Raw genomic sequence first — 27,407 nt, forward strand, 5'->3', positions numbered from 1 at the left:
AATGCATCGACGATCTTCAGGGGAGGCGCAAGGTATGGCGGCTGAGAAACAGCGCAGAGTTGAGCCCACTGGGCGGGTCGAACATGACGCGTCCGCACAGTCTAAGGACAGTGGGGGCGATGGCAGTGTTAGAGAACGACTTTAAGTGGCCGAGAGATCCCCATCGGATGGCGAAGTATCAGACAAAAAGATAAAAGGGGGTCGAACGAAGCACATTGCAGAGAAATTAGGACTTCTGGAGGCATCGCGGCCTCTGCAACTGCCAGTTTTGTGAGATCACCTCGATCAGTTCCATTCGGTCTGTTTCCTTCCTCGACAGGCCGACCAGATCGGGGCGGTCGGAACGACCAATACTTCCCGTTGGAGTAAACTGTTGCTCCATCGATTCGGTTACAGGATGCCGACATGGAAGAGTTCAAGAAAGTGGGCGGGATGCAGTGAGGATCGGGTCCTTCAAGATACGGCAATTTGGGGAGAGCTCCGTGATCATCGGGCCGCCCGTCAAACGGGGAGTGGTGGAATGCCGCGAGTCTGCATGCTGTGCCCTTCGCTTGGCCGATTCCACAACTCTGACCTACTGACCGGACAAACAACACCAGGTAAAGATGCCAAAACCTTTGCGGCTGGGCTGTCAGCTTGTGGCCATCCGATCGGGATGCACCCTGCTGCTCTGCCGCTGCCCGCCGAGCCCGGTTTGAGATCAGCAGATCTACCGCGGTATCGCCCTGATGGTTCGCGGCGATTGGCCGGGAGAAGGCAAAGATGCGCAACGAACCACCGGGCGTGCTCTTCTTCATTCGATGACAAAAAATTGGCGCCTTCTGTTGCTGCAAGCTGTTCACACCGTTCAACGCTCAAAAGAGGATTGAGCGAACAACCGCCTGGCGTTTTGGCGTCGCGCTGGGCGCCCGAGTGTTTGATAGGTGTAGCCCCATGACCCCTTTTGGGGAAGGCCAAAACCTGAGACTGTGTGTCTCTCTTCTACGGTTTCACCATGTCCAGCGGTTTGGTGTCCTCGTCTGACTGTGAGGTCATCGGTGGGGGGGTCTTTCCAGAAGTATTGACAGGCCGTTTCATATGAGCGGGGCCGTCGCTGGGGCATTTGCGCATTCGGGGGCGGCATTTCGTCGGGCCCACTATTCGGTAAAGCCGGGTGGATGTCGGCGTCGCTTCCGGGTCTTGCCAAAGGACGTTAAGATCAGCGATAATGCCATTTTGCCGCTTTGGCATTTCAAGGAAGCCTTCCTGAAGGGGGTTGGAACAACTCGACTGTTCAGGAAGTTCGAGTACAAGAGCAGCTCGGAGGGTAACAAGTCATTCCTCGGAGAGCGTTGTCCCTCTTCGGAGAGAAGTGCATCAAGCTAGCAGACACTCGTTTTACTCAGCCCCCCGCAAAAACCCACTGATGCGTCTGGACTCTGGAACACGCCCAACGGCGCCAATGTGAGACACGAGGCGTGTCTTTTGCTTACGAGTCCGTTGCCCTGCGTTTATTGTCATTAAATGAGGATGGTGCCTACACTACGAATACAGACTCACACAGGAGGTGGGAACGCAGCGTGACATCCCAGGTTTCTCCGAGCGATTACCCCTTCCGCAGCTTGGTGCCGGGCTTAGAGGGCATGGCAGCAATTTGGAGAACCAAGAGGTTGGACGCCGAGAAGCTGAGTTGTTCTATGCGAGACGTCCGCCGCGGGGGTGAGTGATGATCGTTCATCTACTTTATAAACTGATTGCAACAGAAGCCAAGACCGTGCCCTTGCAGGAAAAGAATGGTCATGGAAAGAATGGAAGCGAGGGCGAGAAAGGGAACCGAATGACGATAAGCCCCGGCAGTGACAAGTGGGGCTAATATAACATGTTCAGGGGCCCTTGTTCCCTCCCGAAGTGCCGCCTTGGACTGACACCCTCCCACGCTGCTCTGCGACCTTGGGGACTTGAGACCAAGTTGTTGAAATAAAGGTTTGCCAAGCGATTGCCAAGATCCTTCCACAACGTCAAGTGGGGAGGCGAGAAGGGAAGAAACATGCGAAGAGGGGGAAACGAGGTTGAATTGTAGAGGTTAACTCGGAGGGCGACGGGGAAGAAGGCGTGAAGAAACGAAAACAGACCACATCGACAATTGTCTCAACGCGATTTCTCTAAGATTACACTGCCCAAAATCCCCTCATCGTCTCCGCCCACCAATTCCCCAATTTTTTCGCTCACAACGCGCCGAAGTTCGCTCGTCGACCCCCCCCCCCCCCCCCCTGCAACGGGGACAGCTCTTGCTCGAGCCTTGGTGCCTTCCCGACTGGCGCTTTGTATTTTTCCGCTGGCCCTGCTTCCAAGTTCTTCCACTCGGTTCACGCACAGGTCAACCCCACCACCACTGACACCATATTTATCCCCGACGCTCGTTCTTTCCATGTCCACCCTAACCCACCGGAAAAGGGTGCTCTCACCGCGGTTGGCGATTGTAATCTTCGGCAGATACACCTCGGCCATGTCCAGTCACGCCACAGCACAGAGCCTTGTCGTTCTAACCTGTGAAGGCCGAACAAGGTATTGGTACCCTGTGGGTGGACCCCATCAATGTACCGAGTTAATACGCCCATTGCCTTAGAGAGGCCTTGCCTCGGTACAGGTACTGATTCTTTTTCGTAGGTAGTCTGTGTACCGTGGGTGATGCTCGATTGAAACCTGTAGAAAATCGCATTCGACACCCCCCTCCCTTCTTTGAGCAAGGAAGGGAAATGCCAACACAATAGGGGGCAGTGGCCGTACTGATATTTCCCCTCTACGATGCCATCAATCCAGCTTACTATTACAGGTTGGAGTGAGGTATCTTTCCCCAATCTACGAGGAGAGGCGGGGGGTTCCTTGCGTCAGGAAATGATACCTCCCACGCAGACATGACTCTGAATATCTTCTGCTCCTCGCCGTTTCGTGCCAGTATCTCCATTCCGTAAGGTCTACCGTTGTAGGAGGAGAACCCCAAGGGCACACTGGTGATAGGATATCCCGCACCCGACGCGATGCTGGTCAAGTACGACTCTCCTGACGCCATGATAACATCCGCACTAGTTGCCTCGAAGCATTTTTCGACGGCTTCACGGTAGCTCTTACGCAAGTAGCCAAGGTCGTGAAGGTACTTTTCATGGTTCATGTTGTCTTTAGCCGCATTCTCGAGCACGCTTTGGCTTGGCTGGTCTGGGGCAGGTCAAAAGTCTGTTAGCATTAGTGCGTTGCGAAGAACCAGATGAACATGGCCTTACCGGGAGGAAGTTCCAGTTCGTAATGTTGCTTGTTGAAATCGACCAAGTCCTGGACCGTGCGAAGCTCTGGCTTGTTAAACAAGGCGAGAAATCTTAAGAAGGTAAACGCAATGTCGTGTGCTAGCGACCAGTGTCAGTGGTGCTCGCTGCATGTGATTGAGTGAAGATACTCACTCAGAAGATCCGACATTTGAGCTGTGCCATACTCTTTCATGATCGCCTCTGGCATCAGCAACGGCGCATTCTATACAACCTTCCCACCGGAGCTGTCTATCTTTTCCATGGCGTTGACAATCGTGCGCTCCTATAAGAAGGAAGGTGAGTATTTGTGCGATGCACGGCACATGCCACACCCCGGCTTCCTTCACCGTCGCTTACATGTTCTTCGTCAAACGCTGGCGTTGCTTTGCATATTCAGTCTTCAAATTGCCAACTCTTGTAGTCCAGGTAGGCAATATGAAGCCCATCCCACGACTTTGTTAGGTGTGAGCAGAAATTTCTTCCCGGTAGCAGAATGTCCATGACGTCGGCACAATCCTCGACTGACTTGGCAAGCGGCCCAGCACTGTCGAAGCCAGCACCTCCGGACATGGTGCCTTTCATGTTAACATCACCCACGGCCCCCTTGATACTGTAGAGGGCGGCACGGATAGCCGGTTGCACGATCGAACCGTCTGATTCGCTCCCGACACTGAGAGCTGCGAAGCCAGCCGTCGTTCCTACGGCAGAGCCTGAGGACGAGCCGCCGGGAGTCTGAATCACCGTTAGGGCGTCTATTCAAAGCGGCAAGAGCTTGGTAACTTACGCTGTGGCCCAGCCACTGGTCGTCGGGATCAACGCCGCCCTTGACGTACGGAGTTTGAGTCTAGTCGCAGTTAGCATGCAGGAATCACCTGCATTATCGGGCACTCTCTCACCTGGCCACCAACGGCCGACCAGCCAGCTGTGAGGTTAGAACCCTTCCCGTTTCCCCACTCCTAATACTTGATGATTAGTTCAGTCTGTCCCATGACTGGAGTGGAGCGTTTATTAAAACCCCGACAGAGTAGGACGTACCGAAAGATTGGCCAAACCGATGACGATACAGCCAGCATCTCTAAGCGCAGTTGCAATCGCTGCATCTTCACTAGCAGTCAGACCCTCCAAGGCAAAGGAGCCGCACGTTGTCTCGAGCCCGAAGGACGGAGCGAGATAGAAATTCTATACCGAGCACGTCAACCAACGCGCCAAGAGGAAGACCATCAGAATGCATACCCACCTTAAGCGTGATTGGAATCCCGTGAAGTGGTGACCTCGGGCCGGAGTTCTTCCTCTCGGCATCCAATGCCATTGCCTGATCGAACAATGCATCGCGGGACACTACCGCGTTGATGGCGTGGAGTTTCATGCCATCGTGATTGTGCTTGGCGCTCTGGTCGAGGTACAGTCGCACTAGCTCGACGCTGGTGGTTTCCCCTGACTCGAGACGTTCACGGAGATCCCCTGCCGTGGCTGTGAGGAGGTCCACTCCCGAGCGCTCCAGCTCGACTGGAGGGAGATGTGGTCCAGCCATTCGTGGCCACAGTTTGTAGCATGTAAATAGAAGGAGCAAAGTAGCTGGGATGGTGATCCGCATTGATGGATTGCAAAACCCGGTCGTCATCCGCCCCGCGCGCTTTAAAGAGATTGTGAGAGGCAAGCACAGAAGGCTTAGTGGTGGTGGGATCAAAATTCAGACCATGTTGGCAATTCCTGCATCTTCCACCGTGCTGGCCTGGACACCGCATTTCAGGTTTAGTATTGGGGCACCTAAGGTAGGTAGTGGCATATCGAACAGTGCAAACACAACCTCTCGAATCTGCAAATCGGATGCACGGTGACGGAGCATGGCGTGGGAGATAGATCACGGTGCCACTACCAGCGAAAAATGAGTCGCGCCCGTCCACACTAGCTATACGTAAGATTGCACTATATCCAATGCTTCAGCATCTGGCATGGGGCCGAGATCCGCCCCCGTCCTTCCTTCCATTTGTGTTTCCTATTCCTAGACCACTTGAGACATAGGCAACAGCAACACCACCTCAACGGCGCCTTCCTCGCCACCAAACCGGAATCCGTCTGGATCATTTGTGAGCCCGTTCTCCGGACTATAAACCCCCCCTCCAATTCCAAGTTAGCATGGAAACTTTGCCGGAGTTTCAAAAAGTCCTATCAAAGGCGAGTGGGAATGCTTTAATTACCACGTCGCAATCAAGTAAAGATGGATTCTTCTCGAACTCTCGACAGGACGACGATGTTGCCTGGTTGATATATTAACACGGCGGTTCAGGGAGCTTTCAATGCCTCCATCTCGGAGGTTTTGTCTCAGCGTACACCGCTCAGAGCAATACGTGTAGGAAGAGCAGTCCGAGATGGAAGTTGACCGTAAGATTGACTGACGCCCCTACGTCTAACGAGTGCTTCCGATGCAAGCCTACCCCCACCATCAATCACACGTTACACTTATGTTTCTGTCTCAGAGAAAAAGCCCATCAAAAACGCTGGCTCCTTCCATCAGCATTATCCTTGTCACATCGCCCGTCATGTCCACCATCAACCGCATGAGGAGGCTCCCGTTTTCCTCGTCCTCCTCGATACCCTTCAGAGCCTTCTCTTCCAATGTCTTTCTCGGTTCTACTTGGGAAAAGATGTCGACAACACGCACGTCACGCGTCGAGGAAAGGAGTTGGAACCAAGCTTCAGAGGTAGGCATGTCATGCTCTATCGCACCGGGCTCGGGCTTGGCTTGTGACGGGGGAAACGCCCATTGTAGAGCGTTGGTCCATGGATGGCCGGGATAAGCTTTGTTGTTCATATCATGTATCATGTAGGCCGGAAGGATCGACGGCTGTCGTTGTGGGTGTGGAGCACCGGCCCAGGGGTAGACATACCGGGCGTTGTAGCGGTGCGAAGCTCCCGACTCTGAGCAGTATGCACATGGCAGCGGGATTAGACCCCGGCCAATTTTCTCCCCTCCGAACTCGGTAGTGTCCTGCTGTTGGATGGGTCGGTGGATCGATTTCCGGCGTTTTGACATTGTGGGCAGGAAGTCGTCGGGACTGCGCCGTCTCTTACCCGGCACAGTCGTTTGCAACTCATGTTTAGCATGGGCTAGCTTCTCACCAATTGACTTGAGGAAGTCGGTGGTGGCCATTGTTGTACCCAACGCTCTGCCAAGCCGATCCAGCGTATATGGACCCATGGAGCCTCCCTCGCTGCCATTCCGGCTCTTTCTGATGGCGTGAGTCCAAGATCCCGAATCTGCTAACATCCCTGCTGGTTTTGAACGAGGTTGCTTAGCTTCATCTCCCCAAACCCAACCATCCTCTCGAGGCTTATCCGAGCCTCGATTAGCTGACTTGTTCCCGTCAAGCATCCTCCTATACACCACCGCCATAGCCTTCAAGCACTGCGTACCAACCCCGATATCTTGCCGTAGGCCCGCCAGAGTCACTTTCACTTCGACTGCGTGTTGTGGCTCCAGAGTGGGCAGAGCTTGCTCCGCCAAGGTGCGCAGCAGAAACAACCCGATCACATCCGGTGGATACTCTGTAAGTCGCAGTTCCGGCCAGCTTTTACCCTTCCGCCACGCGCAGTGTACCGATTCTACCCCCACCACCCCCTTGTCCTCTTCTTGCCCGCTATACCCTTCCGTTCCCTCAACGGAGTCACTCCCAACATCAACAGCCTCCAAGCCACGCCCCTCAGCTTCAACAATTTCCCCGACCATCAACCTCAACGCATCCATCGCGGGTATTCGCCCATCGCCGTTTGCCCCGCCAGGATCAAGCAAACGTAGTACTTTCATGACACCATCCTGAATCTGGAGCCAGCGTAAAACGTCGTGGTAGAAACAGGACTCGCAATAGATTGTCCCGTTCTGGATAGGAACGAGTGGTTGGTGGGTGGGGTTAGTTAGTCCGGTAGTTGCTGAGGTGGAATGCCAAATTGGGTTTCTCTTTGGGTTGGGAAATGGCCTGGCTTTTTGTTGTCGTTGTTTTGAGGTTGGTAGCGGTGATGGTGGCACTGTCGTTGGCTTGCCGATAGGGAGTGTGAGGGGAGGGTATGGAGTGTCTAACAAAGCGGGATCGGTGAAAACTGATGCCTTCTCCTTGGTGACCAAAGGTCCGGGCGGTTCCTTTCTCGGTTTCTTCTTTGGACCTCTCAAAATTTTGGAGACTTTCGGCATTGGAGGAGGCTTTCCAGGGACATAATCCCCGTCAGTTTCATGGTCGTCAGAGCTGATTTCGATCGGTGATACTTCCTTGGTATCCTTTGGCACTACCGCTTTCTCACCTGTGTCCGTGTTTGCTGGTTTGGGCTGCCTTTTGGGGCCTTTCAGAATCCTGGGGACTTTGGGTAATGGCGGTGGGCGACCCGGCATGTAATCTTCATCTGGTTCCTCCTGGTCAGAATCGCTTGAAGTGGCTTGGTGATCTTGGACATCCATATCGCTTGGGGCACGTCCCTCTTCAAGTACTGATGTCGTTGAAGCCGCTTTATTGGGACGGGGTTTCGGCCCCTTGAGGATTTTGGGCACCTTCGGCATTGGCGGAGGCCTCCCTGGAACGTAGTCATCGTCTTTCTTTTCTTTATCTGGTTGGCTTATCGGTGGTGATCGCCCTTTGGTGTTAACTTTGACCGGAACTGGGGTTTCAACTTGAGGTGAGGGTTTTTTGTTAGGTTTCTTTTTGGATCCCTTCCGGGATTTCGGGGCCTTGGTGACCGCAGGTGGATCTCCCAATACGCGATCATCATCCAGCTGCATGCGAGACGACTTTTCTATGCTTGGTGATTCCTCTGCATCCCGGGCATCCTGGAGTTGAAACTCCTTCATTCGCTTCTTAGGGCCTCTGAGAATTCTCGGCACTCTAGGCATCGGGGGAGGCCTAAGGGGAATGTACTCGTCTCCCATGGCCTTATTATGGGAATCAGGCTCACCGTCGCCTTCGAGGTTTTCTGGCGGCGTAGATATTGCCGTCTTTGTTGGCGATAATGGGCCCGGGGCAACCCCACCTGGTGACCTGTCCGCGACAGCATTGTGGTCCTTTTGCCGTGGGGCTCTTCGCTTACGTTCTGTAGGCGTTTCCGGGGTAGTGATTCCCGTCTCATTCTGGCTGCTAACCCTTTGCCGGGTCGCTTTTACCCTGCTTCGTGTCGCTGGTTGGGGCTCGTCGGTGGACTTCAACGGCGTTTCCGTTGCTGCGTTTAATAGCTTGGCTGCCCTCGATCTCGTCGTTGGCCCGGTTCTCGTGGGAATCATGTTGACATGGCTTGCTTAACTTTAGCAATGTTTCCCTCCGTTCTTAAGGGGGTTTGGTAAATCCAACCCACTGGCACCGGAATCATAATGTGTTGGCCGCGGGGAATGGTGGTCTTAGGCTCGGTGCATCCAATAAATTTGACTTGACGGAGTGCGGCGAAGGTTTAGCAAACTTCAACCTTTCTAGAGGAGAATGATCCTTGGGCTACGCTACGCTGCTAGGGAACAATGAAAGAGGGCACGGCACTGATTTTGGCACTATCCCATTTCTTTTGTCAAATGTCTTTGTCCCAAGTCATTGGCAACAAAAGCGCCGACGGTATTCGTTTCCGGAACTCAACACGACCTAGGATGCGGAACAAACAAAGGTGATTGTTACAACCCATGTTATGCTAAGAAGGTTTGCCCGTAATAAAACTCATCATTTGCCCATTTAATCATCGCTGATATCTTAAATGAGCTCATTCGTGTACAAATATGCTGTCGGTCATACATTACACGGGGTTTCCAGCCCTGCTGGCATGCTTCATAAATAGGTGTTAGAGTGTAGTTACGCCTTTAGTAGTATGCTAGCTACAAGGGAGACAATAGCCTGTGGAAAACGCTGGAGCGGTACTGCTCTGAAAGGGCTCCCTCTGACAGTTACTCTGATCGCTCGTTTCTACTCCATGTGCTTGACAACGTTAAATTACCCCTGAATCAGCCTGCTTGTTCATGTTGACACCACGACCCAGAACATCCTTCTTAACCACTAAGCCGTTGCCATTTCCCGAAACTGAGACTTCAATCCTATTTAGCATCATCGCGGCCAGCTGAAATCAACCTTCATACCCAAGCATCACCACCCATCTCAGGAGCTAGTGCAGCCAAACCACTAATCATCAACCTGAAGCTCACTACCATGTCCGAAACATCAGACCAAAGCAACAAACTCCTCTCCTGCGACGTATCATCTCCCGAACCCGCCTCTTCACCAACCACTTCCGCCTCGCGCCAGACACTATGAAGCTTGTCGACCGATCCCGAACCGTCAGCCACAGCTTCTATTGCTCTCCAGCCATTGCCAAGGATTTCATCGCAATCTATAGCTGCTCCTCCGACTCTACCACCCAGTCCGAGGTTGATTATGCCTACTGTAGCGGTCCCTGGTCGCCGCAAACCGGTCCCGGTTGTTGCGAATAATGATCCGAGACCGGCGGCTGAGAGCATACGTGCTGCCGCCCCCAACTGCCGTTGTTGCCAAATCTTCCGGAGGTTGTTGGGGTGGTTTGTACCTCGGCAGCGGGGATCTCACTGACGATACCAGCATCACTAGGTGTTGTATTGCGTGTGGACTAACTGCTAGGAGTACCAATATCACTAACCACCACAATGGTTACTATTTCTTGGGCTGCCATCACAACTTTCAAGCCCTAGCACGCGCCCAAGGCCCTAAACTATCGTGAAACGGACTCTTGGAGGGTGGGATACACAAGATTGAGTCAGGACGGAAAGTCGGCGACGACGTGGAGCAAGATACGAGGGTGTGGATCAGGATCCGGACTAGAGGTGCTGTGTGGAGTTTTGGAATGATAATTAGTGTCCCCATGACGTGGGACGGTGGATGAAAGGGCCTTCGACAGGACCAGATGAATTTGGGCAATGCGTTAAATGGCCTTTGGGGGTCACTGGAGGGATATAAAGAGACAGAAAAGTAGTCCCCATCTAGGAATAACAAGAGCACATGTACTTCAGTAGTATCCTCCTTGATTCCCCGTCTTACTCTTCATAAATGTGTACAAAAATAGGCTATGACGCCTGCTGTGGCACGCTACCACTAAACCTAAAACATGCACAACATGTGTTTGTGTAAATATGGCCATCTCATCACCTGATGTTTGTCGTAACTATCCGAATCGTATCCCCGTCGTTGGCTCCCACGTCCCCGGCCCCGGAGGTTTACCGCCCCTCCCCAAACCTGCCGTCCCATCCTGCTGACCACCTGCAGGACTTCCCGATGCCGCAGCCGCGGACGGTGGACCTGCGAACCTTATCCCCATATCTGGATTCCACGCCCCCTGCATCGCTGCAGCCGAACCTACAGGGGCTAGTGGCCGCGGTTGTTGTTGTTGGACGTTGTCGGCCCAACTTTGGATCCGTGCCTCGGCGGGCGGCGGCCCACGTACGGGTTGTCGCGGTTGTTGGTACTGTTGTTGGGGTAGTTGGTGTGATATCGTGCGATAAGACGTAGGATCAGGGGTAGGATAGGATTGGGCATGGGGCGGCGGATGCGGTTGGTTGAGCGACAAGGAGGAGAGTGGAGGCATCGAAATATCGCTGCTGAACAGTTAGTTCTAAAAATACGGGGTACAATAGGTGGGAAGTTGGTCCACAAGTACTCTTCTAAAGCAGCCGCCTCTTTTCGCCTTTCGTTGGTGAAGGCACGGCATTGGTTTCGGAAACTCTCCACAATTCGACTAAGATCGTTGTAGAATTTCCTCCCCACCTCGACGTTGTTGACGATATCTTTGTACTTGTAGTACGCATCGTCCAATCGCTGCAGCGCTTTCTCCCGATCACGGCTCCCTTTTTCACCGGCGGTCTTCTTCTGCGACTCAAACTCGCGGTTGGCCCGCTGTAGGTCTGCCACAAGTTTCTCCTGGTCCGCAAGTTCCTTCTCGACCACCTCCAGCTCGGGCTCGTATAGTCTGTCCAAGCGTTTATCGAAGAATTCCTCGAAATGGGCGGGTACAATAGGCGTGTTGGGGTAACTGCGTTCTAAGCGGGCTGCTTCGGCGAGAATGTCTCCCTTGATATCGTCCGCACGGCTCCGGTCTCGTAGGGCTTCCACCCGTTTTCTCCTCCGTGATTCGAGGCGCAAGACATCGTTGTAAACTCCTCTCAGCTTCCCTATGGCTGGTTTGAGAGTATCGGGAATCTCGGTTTTGCGGCTGTTTGGGATGTAATCCAGCATTCCACGATCCGAACCGGCGAGAATGGCCAGGGTGCCTTTGACGGCGGCGAACTTTTCACGCACAACCTCATCGCTGGACGTGCTGGAAGTAAAGTATCCCTCAATCTCGGATGCTTGATTCCACAACTTGGCTCCTCCATCGTGGGCCTGATCAGCGCGAGACGCAGGACGAGACCAACGCTGCGTCCCGTGCATCAAACGGAACTTGTTGTCCTCCTCTTCCTCAGCGGCCAACAGCGCTTTGCCTTCGTCAAAGATCGTCTTGTCGCTGGCGCAAAGCTTTTCGATATCTGATAACCCGCGTTGAAGACGGTTGAGTGCATCGGCTTGTCGAATCTCTTCGGCATGCTGCACAAGTGTGCCGGGAAGACCCATGGGTTTCTCGAGTGCCTGGAGTGAACCTGGGAGATTCAGACTGGAAATAATTCCGTGAAGCTTGTCAGTCATAGCTTCGAGCTCGGTAACAATGTTGTTGTTGACTAGACGGTCCCGCCGTTCTTCGTAAATGGAGACAGCCAAGTGAACAGAGAAAGGAACTAGCTTGGTGAAGAGTGCGGGGCCAAACTCGGCTTGGTCTCCCAGGTACTCGTGTGGGTTGGCGATTTGCGGGGGCGTGCGAGCGACTGCCATATTAGCGCGCTCGAGAATCTTGAGCTCGGGCTTCGGTGGGACGACCTCTTCTAATTGTCAGTACACGTTGGGTACATCTTATTTCACAGTGTCGGGCTACTCACGAAGATAGATGACATTGTTGTCCCTTTCGGCCCGGGCGAGATTACTTTCTACTCGCTTTTTGAGACCCTGAAGGTCCTCTACAACGGCCTTATTGATGTACCCTCCTCTGCATTCTTTTAGGCCTTCGGTGACGCATGCAACGGCGTCAATTAGGCGCGCGACCTCCTCGCCGTACTTTCTCTTCTCGAGGCAATCGCAGGCAGCACGGTATTGGGCAGCGGCGGCGAAATGGTGATGTTTCGCACTCATGTGGTGGATCCAGGCAGAGCTGATAGCCTCGCTTTGCATCGCAGCGTCCCCGGCCAGATTGTAGAGATCGGACACCCGGGCGGCCAACTTGGCGATCGATGCGTCCTTATACCCGTCCATGACAGCCTTTTGCCAGAAACACTCTTGGCTTTCGGCTAAGAATAGTTGTACCAACGATTCGAGTGTCGCCTCATCCATATCATCTGGCGGGTTTGTCATGCGCAGCTCGGGTAACACTACGGTCTTCATATGCTTGAGGACCCCCGCTGCTTGGGAGAAGTAGTTCGCTGCAGTCTTTAATCCGTCGGTATTCCCCCGGTTTGACGACATGGCTAGTTGGGAGTACAAGGCAGCGAGGTTATACAGGATATTCATCAGTTCGTACTTGAGGTTGTTCGCGACGAGGGGGTGTTCGGTATTGTAACCGAGGGCGGGATACCAGGTGAAGTCGACGCCAATCTAAAATCCGCCCAGGGTTTGTCAACTTGGTGCCTATCAGAGTATTCACTGGTCCAGTGACCCCCAGGATACTACTAACGTCTATTGGAAATTTCCCGCTCATCCACACCAACTGCCCCGCGTATGTTTGTAGCGTTTTAATGCCACTGGGGTGGGCATCGATCGAGTTGAGAGCGGCCCGGCGAAGAGAGTCGATAGTATCGAGGTCATGGCGGAACATGTCCGGGTGCTGATCATATTTCTTGGAGATGTATTTGCGAATCGAGGAAGCGAGTGATATTTGAGCCGACTTCCGGAAGGGAAGTGACAGAATATTGGAACTGCATTTCCTCGTGGTCAGTCGATTCGGAGGGGTAGTTCGTTGTTTAGGCACTGTAATGCTCACGTCGTCATCTTGGCTCAAGCCTTTCGGCGGCCGCACATCCCTCGCGTGGGCTGGGAAAAAACTCAATCCTCACGATGTTCGGCCAATATTGCGGTACTTCAGGCTTCGTGGGGGGACCGATGTCATCCAACACCAGTGTCTTTCTTCCTTGCCAATTTGTTTGGCGGGGTGAGCTATTCTCGGCGCCAGGGCAACACAGAGCATCGCCCCACTTTCGTCCCGACACGTTTGGAGCCTGAATTTCGCGGCGGCAAATTTAGCAGCCGACCTCGAAGTCACACTCCCCGCTGGATGGAGGATTCGCGATTGCCTTTTCATCCCAATTCAAGATGTTCCATATCGACGTGTAAACCGGTTTCTGCCGTGTATTGTCGATTCCCATGTCTGACGGCCTGGTTTTCTCGCTTTATCCATGTGTTGGAGATAACTTTATGCTTCCCTTGTCGCCTCCTATCCAACAAATTTCCCGAGCCCAACTCATCACCTCTCGCACCTTTATGCGATTCGAGCTTGCGTTTGACGACAAGGATTCCGGGATTCCACGTGTAACACCACCGCGCCGCGAACCAAAAAAGCTGTCTATTCCCGATGATATGTCGCCCGCCGGGATGAAACACATGGATTCTAATCTTTCGGCCTCTTCGCGGCATGCTACCGTGACCGGTGGGGCTTTCGGCTACGACTGATCTCGGCCCGTTGACCCCCGGCGGCGGCTAGCATGCCTTCTGTGCGACTGACACCCATTTTCTCTTGATCCTGTGGGTATTGAGCCGTCCGATTTAGAGAGATTTTGTGTTAGGTTTCTCAGTGACGATCGGTACATTCATTGTTGACCTGCATCGTCTCTGAGCAAATATCTCCGTGGACCCCTTTCTATGTGCGTCACCATTGATAAATCGAAGCCTCGACGCGAATGTCAGTCGGCGTCAGCCCTACTAGACGAGCCTCATGTCTCTGAATATCGGTTGCCTCCAGCCTGGCAGCCGGCAGAGCTCTCGGCGCTGATGCTTTTTTTCGGTCCCGACTACCGAGTTTATGTGGTGTTACCGTCAACCTCGCCTTACTAAATTTGCTGCGTGTCTGTCTGTGATGGCGCGCTTTCCGGGCGCTGATCGGCACTCGCTCTTCCCATCAAGGTTCCTGTTCTTACCCACCACCAAATGCTTTGTCTCCTGGACGACCAGGGGCTAAAAGTCGGAATTGGTGAAGTAACAATTATGCCATGGATATAAATCTCACGCTAAATATCCATACTGCGTATTTGATCAATTCGACCGTCGCAAACCAGGGGGGTTTTGCACTAACAGTTGTCGATTACTTAGACTCCAAACCTGGAAGTCCAGAACCGGTGTTACCATAAAATCGGCTGCCTCTAACGCTGGGCTTACTGCGGTGTAATGGCTTGTGCGACGCGTCCCACGCCATCTCTTTGTGGAATGTCGGAAACTGCTACTTACTTTTTCTCGGCACGGTGGTGTCCAAGACTCATGGAAGCAACTCCGTGTGCAGCCGGCTTGAGCTCAAAATTACACCAACCGCTTGTCGCTCGATAAAGTAAATAACGGCGATTGCACACTCGGGGATTGCGGTTACCTCGATCCAAAACTTCCCATATAGGTGCTCCCTGCTGGTCCGAGCTTTTACCCGGATCTCTACAAGTCCCAAGGTCAGTAACGTTAATCGTGAAACGATCAGGGCGCCCCCAATTAAGCACGGTTGCTTGGGCGAAAATGGTTCCAGCCATGACAAAAGAACAACCTGTTCTCAAGCTAATTAACTTCCAGGAACAAACGTCAAGGTTTCCAGTTTTGCAGTGCCCGCCTCTTATTTCCTTTTCCGGAAATTGCACCAAAGCCTCTACCACAAAGTACACCGATTGCTCGGGCCGTCTGCAAGCTTCGCCAAAGCCTCAATCAGTTACATAATTGCAGATTCGATTTAGGTACGGGGCGAAATAGCTTGCTTTTCCGGAATTCGGAGAGGATTGATAGGCGTAGAAAGCCTGGAGCTGTGGACTAATCAGCAGGAAGGACTTGGGCAGGCCGCACCCGTAAAACCCAACACGATTTTATGTGTCGTGTTGGGCCAGCCCAGATTGTTCGCTGTTTTTTCCTTCCCAGCACCGTGGTTCGGGCGCGCACACGGCTGGAAATGCAACCACGCTCTCCGGCGTGTATTCCCAGTTCGGGTCCCGTTGCAAGCGGCTGATGGTGGTGTGGCACTTCATTCGCTTGTCAGCTGTCCACAGACCGGACATCCCCAAGTCAACGTCCACGGAGCTTGGCATCCCTGTCCACTCTGAGGTACTTACCTACCGGAGTGAGACATGGCGTGCCCGGTCGCGGGAACATTCAAGCAGCTCAACCTGTTACTTTCCAGGGTTCGCCCAAGTTACACGACATTGGTGAGTTGACCTCTGAACTCTCCTTGTTGACAGACAGTTTTGGGTGTCATCACGAAGGTCTCAGGTTGTGTCGGGCTTGAAGTGGCGTGTCCTAAAAGTCGCAACGCAGCATCCCGTAAACGCGGACCATGCCACAATGCGTTTTGCTCGTGGTTTGAATTTCGCTTCAAACCGTTTCCCTTCAACTCGGGCCCACGCAGAACGGCAGTGCGGGGGATGGAATGCCTGTCCTAGAGCTAAATTCACATGAACATGACCTCTCCCAAGGAGGAACCCAGTGGTGACGGTTCCGGGACAGCACCCCAGGCCCGTATAGGCTCTGTCGATATTATTATATGCCTGATTACCCCGAAGACGGACTTCGTGACACAACATCCCACCGCCGGTGCGCTATGGGCTGAACTCGACGCCACCAACCCCCCAAACTGGTGGACTCACCAGCAAATCATTCCGTGGGTTGACTAGGGCGAGCTCGCGAACATACTTGCAGCGCGACACTCCTACTAACCGATGAGATCCCGGAAACTAGATTTTTCATCCCGAGTCCTCCTATCACGGCACGCAGAGCCCCACATCCCCTTCGGACTCCCGCCACGAAAGGTCCCTGTGGGGGACGGGAATCCTTTCAAACGTTGCCGTAGATGGTCATCTGGCATTATGAATTTCGTCTGTCCTTTGTCCCGAGAATGAAGGACGGCTAAGGACCTCGGGATTCAGAACCCGTACAACGGGTTCGGGGCGCCGATGGCTTGCTTATTTATGGAGTGGACATGGGTTCCAGGGGGGAGGATCCGCCCTTTTTGGTTTCCGGATAGAGAATACACACACTGAGACAGACCACAGGTCGGGCCCGGGGTCACGGCGTCAGTGGGCTCCGATGAGGGATGGGTTACCCCGGCCTACTTTCCGATAACCCTATTTATGGAATCATGGCACCCGGCTACTTTTGACACCATGCGGTCTCCTGTTTGTATTTCCCCCGTGTTATTCATAGACCCTTTCCTCCCTCTATCTCCTTCACCATCCACTCCGTCGTTCTTAGACGAGTAGCCCTGCCGGATCATCCCGGTCGGCATTCTTCTTCCTATCATCGCTCGTCGCCTTAGTACCGGGGACGTTCAACATGGAAGGGCTAGCGCTGGTCCTGCTCTACCTGGCTATCCCGAGCCTTTTGTTCTCGGCCATCAAGCAGCTTCTCACATGGAGGAAAAGCGTTGGGTCGACGGCGAAATTCCCAGGCCCCCAGCAATTCCCCATCGTGGGGCGCGTCCATGACCTCCCTCGCTTCTCACTGTGGCTCAAGTTCAAGGAGTGGGCCGACGAACATGGCCCGATCTACTACACCAGGGCGTTGAACCAACCGTTCATCATCGTGTCAGACGAGAAGATTGCTGAGGAACTGCTGGTCAAGCGAGGTCATATCTACTCCGGCCGGCCGCAGATTCGGTCGTTGATAAGGCATAAGGAGGGGCCGGCCTACTCGGCGTTGATGGACCGCCATGGTATGTCATACGACACATTTCATTCTTTTCTCCCCGCATACTCGGAACTACTACTAAAGCACACGACCCCCCTAGACATCTGGAAAACCCAACGAAAATGGGCCCACGCAGCCATGGCTGAAGCCTACAAGCACCACTTCTACGGCCACGTCGAGCGCGAAATGAAGCGGTACCTCGGCCTGCTCCTGCTCGATCCGGCCCGTTTCCTAGACTACACCCGCGAGTACTGCGGGCGCGTGATGTCACGACTAGCCTGGGATGACGCCACGCAGGGGCGCACCAACGGCGATAGCGCAGACCAGACGCTGCACTGCATGAGCGTGTCGGGCCCGCTGCCCAACACATTAACACCGCTGTGGCATTTACCGGCGTTTGCGAACCCGTGGTATAATTTTGAGATCCGCCGCGAGCGGGAGCAGCGGGCGTGGTGGTTGAACAATTTCCGGTTGGCTAAGGATCGGATGCGGAACGGGGAACTGCCGAATGATACGTGGGCGTATCGGTATTTTGAGCAGTTGAAGAAAGAAGGGAATGATGGGCTGGATCAGGAGGAGGAGCAGGAGGTGTTTGCAAGCTGCATGATTGGGTTCTTGAACCTGGTCGGGGTCGTCACCATCAGCGGGCCGCTTAAGTTCTTCCTCATGGCCATGGCGCTGCATCCGGAGTGGCAGAAGAAGGCCCAGGCTGAGATCGACCGCGTGTGTGGGAACCGGATGCCGACGATGGAGGATTTCCCCAATTTGCCGACGGTGAGAGCGTGTATGAAGGAGACTGTACGCTGGAGGTCGGGCGTTCCGTTAGGTGAGTCTTCTTGTGGCACTTCTGCTTCTGTTGTTCAACCATAGTAGCACTCCCACGCTACGAGGGTCGCACTTGTGGTGTGTCATTGTACCAGCTGACAGTCTCTGTTCACCCGTTGCACAGGTGTCCCACACCAAGCAGAACGAGACGACGAGTACCGGGGTGTCAAGATTAGGAAAGGCACTATCGTCCTTGCCTGCGAATGGTAAGTTTAGCCGCGGCACCTCCTAACCCCACTGTTACTTTTACTACCAACGCCTTCCCTCCTACCCAACCTAACAAATACCCTCCTCACCCACGCACAGGTCCCTCAACCGCGTCCCAACCAAATACCCCGACGGCGATAGTTTCCGCCCCGAGCGCTGGCTCGAACCGTCCTGGCCGACCTACCAAGAACCGCTCACGCGGTACCCCAACTTCCGCGAGGGCCAGTCCATGCACACCTTCGGCTGGGGCCGGCGCACCTGTCTGGGCCAGAACATTGTGGACGACGAAACCTTTGTATTTGCCGCCGCCACTCTCTGGGCGTTTGACCTCGGCCGCAAGGTTTGCCCGCGCACCGGCAAGGTCGTGCCGATTGATACGCAGGCGACTAATAGCCATGTGATTTTGGAGCCGGACCCGTACCAGATTAGTATTAAAGTGAGGAGTGAGGAGAGGGGGAAGCAGGTGCTGGGGGGGTATCATCAGGTTATGGGTGAGTTGAAGGTATAGGGGGTTGATCGTGGTATAATTCGGGAGAATGTAACAAGATGGGTAAGGGACGATGTTTGGGGCCTTGGACTAAGAACGGTCTCTCGTCTGTATAATTTGAGGGGTACAGAGAGGTGACTACGGAAAAGTCAGTGATGGCCACTTAATGGTCGATCGTCATTGCGAATGTCAGCGTTGCAATTTTTCAATTCAGCATTTTGACTTATTAACAAGTCATTCTAGCACATGATAATACAAGCAATGATTAGCCTCATTGCCTCGACGGAACACGACGGCCGTGGATACTGTGGACAATACTGTCGACGATACATTTGGGGCACTTGGCAATATGTTAATGATCTCTACCTCGTGAATTTAAAGCCCGATCCAATCTCATTCTACTAAATGGCGTCTGATATAATTACGTCTAGAACGGCTGACTTCTAATCTAGCGAGTCAAACTCATTCCTTCTTCCCCGCGCCCTCTTCCGCAATCTTCTTCTCATACTCCGTAAACGTCTCAATCCCCTTCGGCACCCCATTCCACTGTAGCCCTTGTTCATCCATTAACCTCGCCCGAATCCTCATCGACCGTTCCCACGACGGCAGCGCCACCATCCTCTCATGCCACACGCGGACATGCGGCAGGCCTTCCCACACCTCATCCCACGGCTGCACCAAGACCTCGCTCAACCGGAAATTCCACGGCACAAACGCCATGTCCGCAAACGTCATCTTCCCACCGACCAACCAACGGACATCGCCATCGTCAGCATCCGGCTGCGCGGCAGCGAGAATACCCTCCAACACGCCCAGCACACGCCTGACTTCGTTAGCGTACCGCTCAATCGCCGACGGGATCGGTTCCGTGTGCAAGTGGCGGAACCAGCCCGCCTGGCCGTAATAGGGACCCTGGCCGCTCATCTGGAAGTGGAGGTACTGGTTGGCCAGGTGGCGGTTGGTAACGTCGTCGAAGGTGAGACGCTTCTCGGTGTCGTAAAGCTCGATGAGGTACTGGTAGATGGCCCCGGATTCCCAGAGGGTCAAGCCTGTGTTGGGGTCCTCGATAGCGGGCACGCGGCCGTTGGGGTTGATGTCGGTGTAGGGCTTTTTCTTGACGTCGTCGAAGCGGAAGGACTTGATTTCGTAGTTGAGGTGGAGCTCTTCTAGGAGGAAGATGACCTAACGAGCGTAGTTGTTAGGAACAAGTTTGGTATTAAGGGCTTGACAAATAGGAGACCGGGCACACTAAGTGAACCTCCGATGTACATACCTTCCATGGGTTGGGCCCAGGTGCTGTCGAGTGTTAACGGAAGTTGCTTTCGGATGGCGGTCGGGATAGGGTCATTAACATACGAGTGAGCCACACCCGGATTGGTTTCGGGGGATTAGAGGAGCTATTGGACGCCATTCTAAGGAGCGAGCTACGGCCTGGATACGACTTGACTTTCAAGGTCAGATCGTGACCGGTGGAGTTTTGAGGGGACTTAGGGTTAGAGCTAGGGGGCGGAGACTGAGATTTAAATACCATAAATCCCTAGCGGCAATGAAGCACAAACCTGAATGTAGCGAGAACGAGGGGAGCGAGTTGAGCGACATTTAATAAGGAGTCACTGAGAAGATGTGTGGAGCACACTCGGCCCCCAACTTAAACTTGGCGTAGGCATCCTCCCTTCGGAGACTAGGCTCACATCCCAAAAGGGGTGTTGTCCGCATCTCGGTTAATAATTATTGATCGAGTCACTCGGTTTGAGTCGTTAAGCCATCAAGCGCCACTTCCACAGAGCACAACCGATCAGCCGGTGGCGCATATCTTCAAGTTTATTCTAGATAGGGGTAAGATAATATGCAGTTTCAATGACAAAATGAGAACCAAGGCAGGTAGTTTTGCGACATTGTTGGTGCGAAGACCTTTTATGTGTTTCCCCAGGCAAGCTGAACCTACTACTGGCCTTAGCACCAGGCACCTCGTTCTCGCTTACGATATGTTGCTCACGACGTCGAGACGGGCATGGGGCTTGGATGCGTGGCGCGAGCGCTCAATATATAAATATATGACCCAGTTGGGTTAGGCGCGCGTGAAAGAGGGAAGAAGGTAGGAGAAATGCTTGAACCACCGCTGGAATGACAAAGAGAGCCGGAAGTGCCCATTCTGTCTCCGTTTTGTCACTTCCGGATTGCCACCCAACAACCGAAGGAGACGGAGAATGAACCGGCCATCCATGAGGGTTAACCGCCCTCTCCCGGTCGCTTGGTGTTCTCGCGTCCGAGTCGCCCTCTGTGTTTGTGACGGTGGCAGGCGGGCGGGTCAGCGGACCCACATATCCACTGCCAAGATCGGACTAGCCAATGAGAGCACGTATGGGCGAGCGCATCCACAATTTTCAGGGAGTTAGCCGCTCTGATTAGCTGGTCCGCTGACTAAGAAATTTCACGCCTCCTTCAACGCATCTCACAGTTGATATCACCGACCTTCTTCACAACTTATGGCGGCGACGCTGCGACCGCATGAGATGGTACAAATAAGGCGCCGGCTGGCGCCAAAAGGGCTTTGCTTGAATGTTTCCCCCTACTATTTTTCCCAAAGGCCCTGAGGGATTTCATCGATCCACAACTGTCCACGATGCCGTTCACCATGTATCCAGATTGGCCGCGCTCACGCGAAGATCTCGTACCTCTGCCGCAATGCGACGGGCCGAAGTTAAATCCGTTTAAATTTGATGGCAACCCGTCGATCGAATTTCTCGATTACCTGGGCGAGGGGTTACATGCCCATGTTTTCAAGGTCCGGATGGACAACCAAATATACGCTCTTAAGCTGGTAAGCATTCCTCGCATCCATTTGTACGGGACAGTAATTGGAGACTAAAACGGCGACAAACGACAGTTCCGATTCCTCTACGACGATGCATGGATGGGCCCCCCCGACTACGAAAGCACCGCCGATCCAGAAGACCGGGAACTCATGAGTGCCTTTTACGATTATTCCGAGCCCTTCAACTGCGAGTGCCGGGCGTTTGGGCGCCTGCAGGAAGCCGGCCATGAGGACCTTTCCATTCGTTGCTTTGGCTACGTCCTGCTGGACGAACAGAGGCACCTGGGCGTATGGAGATGCGGTCCCGATTCCTAGGCCGGGATGGCCGTGTCCCCCCAATACGGGGCATTGTGAAGGAATTTGGGCACGCGCCAGAGGAGGAGGATGTGCAGCCGGCCGACTTCCGCAAAATTCTGCATGATATCCCCCTCTTCCAACAGTTGGGCATCTTCTACCTAGATGTTGCGGCCCGGCAAATCGTGTCCGGGAAGTTCAGTGATTTAAGCACGGCCATCACGGTGCCACATTTTGTTATCACCCCTGAATTGAATCCGCAGCTGACCCCCGACATGCGGGAGGCCCTGGAGACGGAAACCTTTCGCCTAACCTTGGACGACTATAGGACGTTCGATGAAGTGGTTGATGACTGGAACCAGCGACATGCCGATCAAAAAGGTGCCGTGTCGGTGCGTGCATTCCCTGGTGGATCGGGTACTCCAAAGCTGCGAACCCGCGTGTCGAGAGGCCAGTCCGCCCAGGACCGCGTGTTCACGTTTATAGGAACTTAAGACATAAAATTAGATTTTATTATGTAGGCCTCTCTGAACCGATGCCCAGAGTATAATTATACTACTTCCCAGCCAGAGCAAAGTCCCAGGGGCTTCTCACCTTGTAAAACCTGATCCTCCAAGATAGCTCCCTTCCTCACTTGTTCCATAGCTCCAAGACGGCATGTAGGCGCCGGCCATCATCCCCCGCGTCAGCGGCTTTGCCGTGTACAACAGGACCATGCAGGTCAATGGCGCCGCCCCCTTGTCATAGCCAACCCAAACTACGGCCGGGGGGAAGCATTTCAGCGGCTAAACCTGTCTGACACGTACAGGACGGACGCCAATTTGCCCCGTGCGCTTGAAGGCAAAGGGCGCGAAAGGGAAGACGAGAAGGGGGTAGGGAGACCTGGCATTGTACATATGTCCCGATGGGGGGTGTAGGTACGTACCAGACCGAGTATGGGGTAGATAACACAGTAGTGATCCTTGGGATAGGGAGTGTGGGTATCACGGCGTTGATCGCCGTAACCTTGATCCTCGCAAACCAGTTTGTTGTCGTGAATGCGATGCATAGGAAATTAGACAGATACTGGTGGTTTGTGTGACCGCGTTACAATAGATATCAATTATTACATTACCTAAGTACTCTGAAGAAGAGCTACAGAGGGGTAAACCACCCAAAGGGAATTCTCACGCGCCCGAGATGATAACAATGTGCTATCAAGCTGATTTTTGTGGCGTGCTCGCGTTAGTTAACATGGGATGAACTGTTGTTCATCTTGCCAGGGTGGATCCAGCTCCCTAGGTAAGGTAATCCAATCCGTATTACATTGCATCTATACAGTGTTGACTGTATCGAACCCGATGTGGCGCACTGAGAGTGTGTTAGGAGGCACGATAAGGGGCAGTTGTCTTCTTATTCAAGAGGTTACGGCTTGCACCTTTCGACTTTCAAACCAATCCCTCAATTACCGCGGTATAATTACTGTAAAGACACAGTGTCTCCTAGAGAGAAAGCTCTGATTATGATCCCGGAAATCATAATAACAACGCAATAACCTGAACTCAATGCCCTTGGCGAGTTGCTTACCCAGCTGCCAACAGCTACGTCCGAGTTATCGAGGAGGGATCGGGTGATTCGGGGATATCATTGCAAACACGGCACTATTACGCATATAGGGCCTCAAACTACTACTGCTTGAGCATATCCAAATGTGTGCCCCCTAATTACACCTTCTCCAGGTTCTTCGCCCCCGCCTTCTCCTCCACATCGCCAGTTTCAGCACCGCCCAATGTCCCAACTTTCTGATCCGCCTCGTCAGTATCCCGCTCCCGCACACCCACATCCGTCTGTGCAAACGCGTCAATCGGATCTCGGTACGCCGGCACAAAGTTGACCGCCAACGCATACGTCCACGCGCCCACAAAGAAACATAACGGAACCACCATCGCAAACCCGGTGCCATGCCTGTCCGCAGCAACACCCATCAGCGGCGGCACACACGCACCGCCCACGACACCACCCACAATGTACCCAGACCCGCGCTTCGTATGCCGGCCTAGCCCCCGCATGCCCAGCGCCACAATGGTCGGGAAGCAAATCGACTCGAAGAACATGGTCACAAACACCATGCTCAGGCCCGTGTTCTCGCGCTGCGTGATGGCCGGCGCGGAGAACACGATGCACATTGTTAAGAAAAACAGGAATACCTTCCGCGGCAGGAGGAAATGCATGAGCGCGACACCGCCAAACCGGCCTATCGCAAACCCAGCCTGGGACCCCGCCAGGAACTTCGAGCCCAGCGCCGAATCGGTGTTGGACCGCGTCTCGGTGGCGTAGTTGATGAAATATCCCGCGATCGCCACCTGCGCGCCAGTGTAACAGAACTGCGCAAACGCCGCGTGGAACAGGCGCCACTGCTTGAAGAAGGGTTGGTCGTTGGCAGCCCCGGAGTGGGTCTCGTTGGCCTGGAAAGCCATATCGGCGTCGGTGATTTCGGGGATGGTGGAGAAGAAGAAGGCGGCGGCGAGCAGGAAGACGAAGCAGGCGATGGCAAGGTAGACCCATTGCACATTTTTGAGGGCTGTTTCTTCGTCGAAGTTGAAGAAGACGTAGGAGCCGAGGACGGGTGCGATCACAGTGCCAATGCCATTGAAAGCTTGGGCTAGGTTGATCCGAACCTCGGAGTACTTGGGTGGACCGCAGACTAGAGAAATAGTAAGTAAAAGGAACGACGAAAAACGGGCTTGGGGAAGGTGGTGCGTAAAAAGATACAAGACGCTTACCGGTGATGTACGGGTTGGCCGCCGTCTCAAGCGAACCGAGACCATTCCCGATGATGAAAATGCAGGCACAAAACCCGCCAAACGAGCGGCTTATGATAGCCGGGATGGCCAGCAAGGCGCCGAGACCGTACAAAAACAATCCCCAGATAAATACAGCCCGATATCCAAAGTGTCGCAAAATCCACGCCGCATGGCCGAGTGATGCGAGGGGGTATGCACTATCAAAAATAGCCCAGTCAGTCTTAGCTCTTCTCTTCCCCACCCAATTACAACCCCCAACAATCCATCCTTCCTGCCAAAACTCACCCAAAATACGCTGCCTGCAATCCCGACGATCTCGTCTTGTCAATCCCAAGCGTGTTCTGAAAATGCTTGTTGAGCGTGTCCAGGAGGCCGTAACTAAAGCCCCACAGGAAAAAGAGCACGGTGACGAGACAGATCGGGTACAACGACTGCCGCAGCGTGAGTTCGGCGGCCCGCGTGGTCCGATCATCGGGTACCCGCAGCGAGCGCCGCTTCCAGAACGTGCTTGCCGCCATGGTTGTTCGAGGCCGCGATCGGTCCACGGCGATGTCGTGGGGTTCTGTGCCGAGGGAGATCTGCCGAGATAATAATGGTTGGCAGTGCAAACAACGGGAAACGGAGCAGAGCGGTGGTCGGTTTTATTTCAACCCCAAAGGGTCCCAAGGGATCTCTCAAAGATCGACAATCAAAGTTTCCCATTTGTGTCCCTGCTTCCCCAAACCGAGACTCCAAAATGAAGGGCCCCAGGTCCCCCAGACAGAACGTTGCGTCTCATTCTCTTCCCCGCGCTTGGTGCAACGGTGCTTCTTCGGGGCATTCCTCACACCCGCACCTTTCACATCAACGGATGAGGGAGGGGTCGAGAGTGCACGGTCATCCGTCGGTCTTGGGGGCCAGGTCGTGCAATCCACTGTTCCAACTTCCAGGGTTCTCCGGGCGAAGACATGTGTACGAATACATTCTGGGCCAAGGACATTTCTTTCAATGGGCATTGGATGGTTCGTGGCACGATGACGGCAGACTGCAGGACGCTGGCGATGCCCCTGCTCGGATTCCACATCGCACCGAAGCACACCGATCGTCGCATTCCACACGCCTTCTTTCATCCCAAGCTCGGGTGAGCTCATTCCACCAATTGCCTTCACTGCCGGTCAAGGGGACGAACTCCAGTTCAAGTCAACCTTCCAGATCGAGCCTTTCCCCCCCGCAAAAGCTTGATCAGTTTCGGCCGGCTTTTCCACTCGGCCACTGAGGAAGCCGCAGCGTGTGGAAACTTGGCTGCCGGAGCCGGGTTCTGGGGTGGACTGGGAGTGGAATGCCAGGATCAGCGGTCGAAATGTGGGGTCACTTCCCCGGAATTTCGAGTTTGGGGGTCTTTTGTGCGAGTGCCGAAGACTCCGGAATGGAGACAGCGGGGAACCACGACATCATTCATGACTCCCCTGCTCCCCTTGCTACCGAGTTGTGCAAGTGTACACTGCACGCAGTTACCGTAAATTTTGCCGGTTGACAGATCTAAGATCGCAACCTCGCCAAGCTCGTAATTACATGGCGTACTTAGTGTAAGGGTGTAGTAAAACGTCGCCGCGTTTCCACCCGAGCCACCGTGGTCTTCCTTTTACCCTGACAAGGGACTATGTCTCTTGTTTCTTTTGCTGGCCCAGGTCATAAACTCCGGGTTCGGGTATCCCCGACACACCAAGTATCCTCGACGACCAACGGCTCCTCCAAACTCAAGCCTTGAGATATTGGTTCGATAATTACATTTTCTTAGACCAAGGCATCCGACGAAACTAGCGCAACTTTACCGATGCAGAGAAACCGACAGCGCTAGATTTCCTCAGCTAGTTATAGTGTATTTGCGAAAATCTAAAGAGATAAACTACATATGGAAAACGAATACTGCCGGCTGGTCCTCCGAGTATTTTTCCATGTGTCATAACCTCACCGTAACCCTAGCCCTAACTAAGAGCCAAGCGGGTGTTGTGTACATACCTAATGAGCTCTTGTTCTTTTGTCAACTTGGACCATCCAAGTTGTGTGATCTAGACGTCGACATTAGTATTCCGACCGGATAATCATTCAAGATGAGAAACCGTCCAACCCCATCGATCCAATCTTGCTCGTGTAGTGACTGAATCTGACCGGAAAGGCAGTGCAGATCTCTTCAATTCACAGGTCGTGAAGTTTTAAGGTACCAGGTACTTGAAGGTTTGCTTCCAAGTGAATCTTCGATGATTTCCTCTCCATGAGATGGGGGGTTAGGTCCCCAACAACGACTTCGATGACCCGCTCAACGCGTTTCTTCCTTAGCGAGCTGAATATAAATAGGGGGTCACGCCGTCCAACGAGGTTGATCCTTTGGTTCCCCCCATGAATGCGAAACTCCCCGAATGAGACGAAAGACAGCATGCTACCGAAGGTTGCTCTTTTGTAACCGTCCTCAATATTAGAGGCGAGGATCAGTGCGTCCTACGGGTGTCTGTCGAAGCTGAAGGATACGCGGATATCTTGAGCAAGTCAATGAGTTAACCAGGGTTAATTAGGTAAGTATCGATAGCACCTAGGCCTGGGATTTACACGTCGAGGCTACTCTTGAAGTTGGTGACGTGCGGCGGCCTTATGGCTTCGTCCTCGGCTCCTTTGAGCGACACCTAGAGTTTTAGTGTATCTCTGATCCGAAAATCGACACTCTTCTCAGTGACTCAACCCAGTTCTCCTCGAAATGCTTGGCTGTCTCAAGGTGGTACGGACAAGGGGTCAGCCCGTCGGGGGCCTTATGGGAGGGCGAGA

At 53.6% G+C, this 27,407-nt stretch overlaps 7 protein-coding genes across 7 annotated transcripts; 2 read left to right on the top strand and 5 right to left on the bottom strand.

Moving 5' to 3' along the window:
• Positions 1–1,776: 1,776 nt before the first annotated feature.
• Positions 1,777–4,809, bottom strand: C8A04DRAFT_10946 (amidase signature domain-containing protein; the record flags this gene model as incomplete). The annotated part of the gene is made up of 9 exons (XM_062776771.1): positions 1,777–1,848; positions 2,843–3,192; positions 3,258–3,349; positions 3,432–3,615; positions 3,692–4,010; positions 4,063–4,122; positions 4,175–4,234; positions 4,314–4,457; positions 4,516–4,809. 9 exons carry the CDS (start codon positions 4,807–4,809, stop codon positions 1,777–1,779), a joined length of 1,575 nt encoding a protein of 524 aa, XP_062638516.1.
• Positions 4,810–5,751: 942 nt separating this feature from the next.
• Positions 5,752–6,429, bottom strand: C8A04DRAFT_27149 (uncharacterized protein; the record flags this gene model as incomplete). Its single annotated transcript, XM_062780195.1, has 1 exon — positions 5,752–6,429. The coding sequence occupies one exon, from the start codon at positions 6,427–6,429 to the stop codon at positions 5,752–5,754; it is 678 nt and encodes a 225-aa protein (XP_062638517.1).
• Positions 6,430–10,424: 3,995 nt separating this feature from the next.
• C8A04DRAFT_27150 (BRO1-like domain-containing protein) lies at positions 10,425–13,327 on the bottom strand (the record flags this gene model as incomplete). The annotated part of the gene is made up of 5 exons (XM_062780196.1): positions 10,425–10,854; positions 10,917–12,168; positions 12,226–12,934; positions 13,014–13,254; positions 13,320–13,327. The coding sequence occupies 5 exons, from the start codon at positions 13,325–13,327 to the stop codon at positions 10,425–10,427; spliced, it is 2,640 nt and encodes an 879-aa protein (XP_062638518.1).
• Positions 13,328–16,846: 3,519 nt separating this feature from the next.
• On the top strand, positions 16,847–18,740 carry C8A04DRAFT_27151 (uncharacterized protein; the record flags this gene model as incomplete). The annotated part of the gene is made up of 4 exons (XM_062780197.1): positions 16,847–17,225; positions 17,301–18,026; positions 18,150–18,231; positions 18,332–18,740. The coding sequence occupies 4 exons, from the start codon at positions 16,847–16,849 to the stop codon at positions 18,738–18,740; spliced, it is 1,596 nt and encodes a 531-aa protein (XP_062638519.1).
• Positions 18,741–19,181: 441 nt separating this feature from the next.
• Positions 19,182–20,130, bottom strand: C8A04DRAFT_10922 (glutathione S-transferase; the record flags this gene model as incomplete). Its single annotated transcript, XM_062776763.1, has 3 exons — positions 19,182–19,901; positions 19,993–20,015; positions 20,076–20,130. 3 exons carry the CDS (start codon positions 20,128–20,130, stop codon positions 19,182–19,184), a joined length of 798 nt encoding a protein of 265 aa, XP_062638520.1.
• A 1,224-nt stretch (positions 20,131–21,354) lies between these two features.
• C8A04DRAFT_36070 (uncharacterized protein) lies at positions 21,355–22,322 on the top strand (the record flags this gene model as incomplete). The annotated part of the gene is made up of 3 exons (XM_062783395.1): positions 21,355–21,540; positions 21,607–21,778; positions 21,811–22,322. 3 exons carry the CDS (start codon positions 21,355–21,357, stop codon positions 22,320–22,322), a joined length of 870 nt encoding a protein of 289 aa, XP_062638521.1.
• A 1,209-nt stretch (positions 22,323–23,531) lies between these two features.
• C8A04DRAFT_10947 (major facilitator superfamily domain-containing protein) lies at positions 23,532–25,129 on the bottom strand (the record flags this gene model as incomplete). Its single annotated transcript, XM_062776772.1, has 3 exons — positions 23,532–24,511; positions 24,591–24,808; positions 24,897–25,129. 3 exons carry the CDS (start codon positions 25,127–25,129, stop codon positions 23,532–23,534), a joined length of 1,431 nt encoding a protein of 476 aa, XP_062638522.1.
• Positions 25,130–27,407: the final 2,278 nt, after the last annotated feature.

The sequence above is a fragment of the Dichotomopilus funicola genome (genome assembly GCF_033296635.1).
Source record: "Dichotomopilus funicola strain CBS 141.50 unplaced genomic scaffold C8A04scaffold_18, whole genome shotgun sequence".
Lineage (NCBI taxonomy): Eukaryota > Fungi > Ascomycota > Sordariomycetes > Sordariales > Chaetomiaceae > Dichotomopilus > Dichotomopilus funicola.